This window comes from Papaver somniferum, unplaced genomic scaffold, assembly GCF_003573695.1.
Source record: "Papaver somniferum cultivar HN1 unplaced genomic scaffold, ASM357369v1 unplaced-scaffold_114, whole genome shotgun sequence".
NCBI lineage: Eukaryota > Viridiplantae > Streptophyta > Magnoliopsida > Ranunculales > Papaveraceae > Papaver > Papaver somniferum.
The window spans coordinates 1,690,537-1,697,823 of NW_020620381.1; the positions used below are offsets into that span (position 1 = coordinate 1,690,537).

At 35.7% G+C, this 7,287-nt stretch overlaps 1 protein-coding gene across 1 annotated transcript; it reads left to right on the forward strand.

Moving 5' to 3' along the window:
* Nucleotides 1–1,153: 1,153 nt before the first annotated feature.
* Nucleotides 1,154–5,209, forward strand: LOC113328680 (L10-interacting MYB domain-containing protein-like). The gene is made up of 3 exons (XM_026575709.1): nt 1,154–1,327; nt 2,484–2,822; nt 4,564–5,209. Exons 1-3 carry the CDS (start codon nt 1,172–1,174, stop codon nt 4,837–4,839), a joined length of 771 nt encoding a protein of 256 aa, XP_026431494.1. The 5' UTR covers nt 1,154–1,171; the 3' UTR covers nt 4,840–5,209.
* Nucleotides 5,210–7,287: the final 2,078 nt, after the last annotated feature.

Sequence of the window (7,287 nt, forward strand, 5' to 3'; positions counted from 1 at the left end):
AATAATAATGTCCATCACGCATAATATCAATATCAATCAATGATAATACTATGGAAACAAAACATCAGCAAACAATCAATGATAATATGGAAACATCATTAATAGCTAGATGATAATATTTCTATATATTGACCTCCTCGTCAATTAGTGATTGAAATATGGAAACTTCATTCACTGTAAGATATTAATATTGCTACGTATAACTTCAATCCCAGTCAATGGTTAAAATATGGAAACTTCATGAGTGCGGATTCGTGCACTGAATGGAGATATCACGGAAATGTCAACGCATGGAGCCAATGAATGATCAATGTATGGAAACTTTATATATGGTGAAATATCAATATTAATGCAAAATCAATCACCATTGAAATCAATGATGAAAATATGGAAACAAATAATAATAAGTTTTAAGGGAATAACGTGAATGATTTGGTAGGGAAGATGGTTCAAGAGGCATTGATTTCAATGAGGTTAATGTTGTGAGAAAGAGCATGCTGCTGGTGGTAGTGGATTCGGATTCAGTTTTGTTTATTTAATTTTGTTCTTTTTTGGTTGATTACGTTTTACTTCTGAAATTCTAGTGGTGACTGTGTTGTTTTCCTCCGTTAACACATCACAGCATAAATCACATTAGTGATCGCCTAGGGCGCCTTAGGCGCGCCTAGGCGACGGGCTTGGCGCCTCGCCTCGCCTAGCGCCTAATACAACATAGCAACAATCTTGAGCTCGCTTCCGACTGTGTTCTGCTAAATCAATTCGTCGCAATGATATATATATAGAGAGAAAGAGAGTGTGTGCAGGGGATTTTCTAAGGAGAAAACCTCCAATATCAAGAGCAAAGTGGGAGGAGAGTTTTCCAACTTAGGACTTTTTAGAGCTTGTTTGTTTGCAGCTGACTCGGTGTCTGGGTCTGAGTCAACCCCTGACTCGCGCCGAGTCAGCAGTCAGACTGTTTGTTTTGTAAATTTAGCAACCCCTGACTCGACATCTGAGTCGAACCTAACCCCTGACTCGGGCCCTAGGGAGTCAGGCATTGAAATGCTGCTGAGTAGGTGGTTCAAACCCCTGACTCACTGAAATCGACGAAAATGCCCTCACGTTTTATATCAAAAAAACTCATTTCCTTTCTCATTTTCTTCGTTCATTCCGTCGGAAGCAGAGATGGGTGATGAGGAGGCAAACCCTAGATCTATTCTCAACTGATATCTTCTTCACCTCTCTCAACAAATCGAGTAATTTCTATCTCAATCATCACTCTCGTCTCATCTTTCCATCTCTTTCAAATCATTTAAAAGCTTCTTTTAGAATCATTCATCATCTTCAGGTATAATTCTTCATCCATACTCATTTTCATATGGGTTTTATGTGATTCGGAACATGGGTTTTTATTAAAAATTTATAGTCGAACATGTTCTTCCATTTTCATATGGGTTTTATTTGATTTAGAAGATGGGTTTTTATTTAGATTTTCTGGTTGAATATCTGATGGTGTTTGTGAAAATGCCTAGGGGAGAAATATAACTGTGCTTGCTAATTATGATAGAACATGGGTCTTTCCTGTTTATAGCTAGGATACTAGACCATACAACTAGGGATTTCATTTTGTTTTTCCTTTTTACAGTTAAGAAATCTCTAGGTAACTGTAATGATAACAACCCTTATTGAAATTATAAGTACTTTCTGAATCTTTCTGAATCTTTCATTGCTATGTTTATTGTGCATTTTGTGACTTACTTTAGCTAATCTTAATGGAGAATGTAATTCTACCTTTAATAATCTTGTATTCCTGTATTAATTTAAAAAAAATAATGTAGTATGGGCAGGGAAATTTTTGGGAAATATAGTACAATTAGTCCTAGGCTCCTAGCCTTATAGGAAATCTATTTGATTCTTAATGCTGAGCCAATATCCTTATTACTATATAAGTGTTGTCATTTCGATATTTAGTGTGTGATTTTGAGTTGCTGAGTTTGTTAAGTTCAACGAAAACAGTGCTTTGGAAAGGAAAGCAATAGAAAAGTTGTCTTCATTAATGAATTAATGTATCATAAATTCTTGATACTAGCCGGCAGAACCTTGTTACTGTATGCAAAGGGAATGATGTTGTTTAGAGATAGAGGAAATGTTGTTTAAAAGTAAAAGCAATGATAATCTAGATGCTAAGGTGGATCCATGTCTCTTGGTAACCAACAATCAAATATTATGCATGTTGTCCTGGCTTGTTAAATGGTTTGTTATGGATTAGTGATCATTACTTTTGGCGAATCTCTCTTTTGATATTAGGACAGTAATGAGCTGGTGCCAACCATTGCTTTTACTTTTCGCTGTCAAATATTCTATCTTCATTTTAAACCCGTATATCCTGAATGCATAAAGATCATGCCTAGTGGTAAATTACTTTGTATGGTAATTCTCAAAAGTTAGCACACTCTTTTTGTTTCAAATTACCCACGTCTTGTATTTGTTTTACTTTATGCTAGTTCTCTATGGAGAAAAAGGAAGATAAGAAAGCAAATAAGATAACTTTTAGGAGCGTCCCAGAATTTAGAGGGCTATTTATTGACCAGTGTTTGGCACAAGCTACTGAGTATGGATTTTCTGGAACTTCTTTGAAGCAAACTTCGTGGGGAAATTTTTGCAAGTTCTTTTCTGAGAAGTATGACTGCACCATCACACAAAAAAAGTTGAGAAACCACTGGGATTACTTGCGAACCCAATATGTCACTTGGTCCCGTCTCTTAGAAAGAACCGGACATGGGTATAACGCAGAGACGAACACATTTGATTGGAGCGAAGAGCAATGGATTGAATTAGACAAGGTAAGAGACTATTTCAGTTTTGTTTGGACTTTATGATTGAATTAAATTTATGCTTCTAATAATGGTAATTGACATTGTTGTTTCCAATTGTGTGATGATGAAAATTCTTGAATATTTAACGTGTCTTACGAATTTACCTGTTCATGTGTGTTTTATGTACTTTATGTCGATCATGGTCTATAAATTAGAATGGTGATTGCAGTGTCTTACGGTCACTAATTATCATGGTGATAATTGAGTTCAGATCATTTTAAATGTTATTTTTTCATCTTTTATTTTTTTAATGTTCTAATTAGTTCATAGTTGGTTTATCTGAACTCATAGATGGGTTTCTTTATGCTTTGGATGGAAGGATTGTAATCTAACCATAAAAAGTTTGTGGTCTAGAGAGAGAGAGAGACGATGAGGTTTAGATGGATAAATTTTTTTATACACGACTTTCCTTTCCTTTTGTATCACCTAGTATTCATCAACGTGATCCAAAATCAGTGTTTCCTATTGTAGTGCTTCTTCTCTGTATTTTTTAAGATCTCATTCTTGGTGACTAACGATGAGGTAAATTCGTGTACCCATGTTTGACCATGTTTTTCTAATTCCATAGTCATTTCAACTGATAATTAAGGTTTAAACTGACCGGAAACACTTCCTAACTAGAATCATAAACAGCTTCCAATGAAATATGAGGTGAGCTATATAGTATGGTCATTGTTGGTCGATTCAGATGACTTTGTTACTACTGTATTACATTGGTAATATGGTGATTTTCTTATGTTGTGACAGTATAATATGGTCATTTGTTCTTTTATTTGTACAATGAGCTGAGAAACACAGACTGCGCTATAATGTAAGATCTTTGAACATGTGTGATATTTATATCAGATATATAAGCATGTGAATGTAATGACATCTAGCTGTCCAGGTTAAGCCAGTTAAGACAACTTTTGGTCAACCTACGTGATCTGTTAATTTATGATTTTGCTACAGTTTGGTCGTGGAAAGCAATTATACCCGCTTGAGAGGTATTTTAGGACTTGGGTCAACAATGTCTTTCTTCACTATTTGCTCTTAGTTTCTTTAGATTTTCTATTATATGTTCACCATTTTATGAAACAAGTTTCTATATAGTTGATTGAGGACAAGCAAGTATATATTTTATGAAACAAGTTTAGTGTACAAGTTGGTAATGCAGGAGCTTAGTGTACAAGTTGGTAATGCGTCAAGATCAGTTTTTATACTTGCACTATTGACAGATAAGTACACTTATTCTGAATAAGGTACCTCTCATTTCCAATCACTTCACTTTACAAACCACATTTTATGTTCACCATATGTCTATACGGTAGTGTAGTAGCTGGATAGATGTACACACAAGATCCTAAACTTCAAGAAAGAGAAAGAATGTTGAGCCCTTTAAGCTGGAATGCAGGATTGTTCACAAGATCATAATCATAATCTAACCTCAATACCTCACATCGGATTCATCTGTATGCAATACTTTAGTACGTATTCACAAAGACATCAATATAGTTAGGTTGGCTGTTGGCATTATATCTATTGGTTGTTTTTTTGTTTGGAGTTTGGAGTCTTTAGATATTAATGACCAAAACAAAACCAAAAGTCCTTGTTAAATGTTTCCATAACCTTAATGAACCGTAATGTTCTGTTTGGTGCATCTAATTATAACTTTGATTGTATAAACAGCTGAACATATTTATTAATTTTTACTTTCTAATTGATGCAGACAATCAAAAACGCTAGTCAATTCAAGAACAAGGGGCTGGAAGATGCAGAGAAGTTGCAGAATTTATTTGATGGGAAATTCTCCACTGGAGCTAATAGAGATACGCCTGGAAGAGTGGAACCGCCTTGTTCAGCTGGAACTTCTATAACTGCAGGGGTTTCAAATAATGGATCTGAATCTCGTACAAGTCATGGAAAAGAAAAAAATCATGAGGATGACAACGAGGTTGATTCTAGTCTCAATGCAAAGGGGAGTGGCAGGAAAAGGAAGAAGTAAATGGAGGAAGAATCAAGTGATCTATTAACTGAGAAAGTTTGTTCTATTGTAACATCGATGGAGACTCATCTTCAACATAAGAAACTTGCTCTAGAAAAGGATAGCGCAGCCGAATTCATGAAAGCTTTGGATAATTTACTTGAGACTGATTGCATCACAATGGATGAGTATTTGAGCATAACTCTAAAAGCTTCAGAGATGCCTGGTTGGCAGAAATTGTTTGTCAGTTTGAAAAGCGATGAGCGTCGTGTTGCCTTTGTACACAAACTTTTAAAAGAACGTTGAGAAATCTTGAATACTCATCCACTGAGATGTTGAGAAATTAGGAAATAGTTAGAGATGTTAGGGTTGCAAAACATTCGTGTTTGTTACTTACGTACTCGAGTTTTATTTTATGTTGAATGTTGAATGAGTATTTATTGAAGTTAATGGATGAATCAGTATTATTTGTGCTTATTTGTGCTTAATGAGTGAATGTTGAATGAATGAATACGTATTTTCTTATTGGTTACATTGAATTGCTTGCTGGTTATTTTCTTATTTATGCTTTTAACCTTTTTCTTTCATTTCATTGCAGATTGAAAGGCTACAAGGAAGAGGGTTTAGAGAAGGGGAGAACTTAAATACAGGCAAGTACTCATTTTCTTATATAGGTTTGTGAATGAATGAAAAATTATTTTTGAGTTGAAATATCGGATACCTAAACCATCAAAGTATTGTTACATGAAAAACAGCCCCCTGTAAACTGGGAGTTGGTTGCTTGAGCTGGTTTGAATTTGTTTCATGATCACATTCACATCATTGTTCAGCGTGATAAGACGTGTGGGTTATGACCTCATCCTGAAAGCTAAACCTGACCCCAAGTTTCACCTGAGCAGAAGGAATAGCCTCAATCAACTCTGGCGGGATCCTAGAATTTCATCTTGTGACCCTAAGTGTTTAGATGTGGATGATTTTGCATTAGCATATGAGATTATGACTTTCTTTGAGTTTGGGTACTTGACTGACTCAAAGTAATACTAATAATCTTGAAGAGGAGAATCGGTTGACATTGAGAATATAACGATCTTCTGAGCTGATAACTTACTATGAGTGAATCTAGCAGTGCAATTACTCAGAAGAAATTAGTCGTAGTCATCTCTACTAAATATTGTATTGAAATTGATTTTCTTTCATCTACTTGGTCTTTTCAGGAAAATGAAAACGCTATTATCTCAACTAGTAGTTTTATGCTTGTTAGTGAAGAAACTTAAGAAGGCTAAACGGCGTGTACGCCCGAAGTACAAGAAGTTAATTTTAACGGGAAAGGCTTTCACCCAAGACCTGTTAGATGGAAATCCGAGGAATATGTACAACCTATTGAGAATGAGTAAGGTTCCTTTTACCCTATTATGCAATGAGTTCCGAGCCAAAGGACTTTTAGAGGATAGTAAATATATAGAAGTAGAGGAGAAGATGGCAATGTTCTTATATACAATTGGGCACAACTGTAGGAATCGTGTAATTTTGTATCACTTTCAACATTCGGGTGAAACGGTTAGTAAGTATTTTCATGAAGTATTGGCTGCTATGAAGATTTGGTCTGCTGAAGTTTTAGTTCCTCCGTCTAATGTATTTGACAAGCCAGCTATAACTAAAAGGCATAAACGTCTCAGAGAAGGTGCTTTTAAAGGTGCTGTTGGTGCATTGGATGGCACTCTAATTAGTGCGAGCATTCCAGTCGAGAAGCAAATACCGTATAGAGGAGGGGGAAGAGGAGAATGTACCCAAAACGTGCTTGCGATATGTGATTGGGATATGTACTTTTTGTATGTAGTGGTTGGATGGGAAGGCACTGCTCATGACTCGAGAGTATTGACCGAGGCAGTGCGTGATCCATATTTCAAGTTTCCTTTACCTCCACCAGGTAATATCTCTATTTTAAGTCTCATTTTTCTGCATTGGGTTTGTTTTCTTTACTCAATTTTATTTAGATTCTTGTGCACTGCGTTCTTATATACCGAACTCTACTTAGGAATTAGGATATATATGCTCTACTCTGTTTTTGCTCGCCTAAACTTTCTGTCATGCTGGCGTCCTCGCGTCTCATGCCTTATGACTTGTCCTCAGTTAGCCCCACTTGCGCCAAAAGCTATATATACTGTATGTGAGATCTCCCGTATGAATCCAGCATTTGCTTCTTCATCTTCTTCTATTTTTCTCTTTTCTTTTTTTTTTAAAGTTTCTTTGGCAGATGAGGATGTGATTAGAGTTTGGACTAGCATATATGTTACATCTTGCTGCAGTTTCATCAGCATGACTTCATAATGTTTTTGTTGAAAATTTGCAGACAAATACTATCTATGTGATGTTGCGTACTCTCATACACAAGTTTTTATGTGTCTGTATCGCAACATAAGGTATTGGATAGGTGATTACCGAAGAGTTCCTCCAACGGCAAAAGAGGAG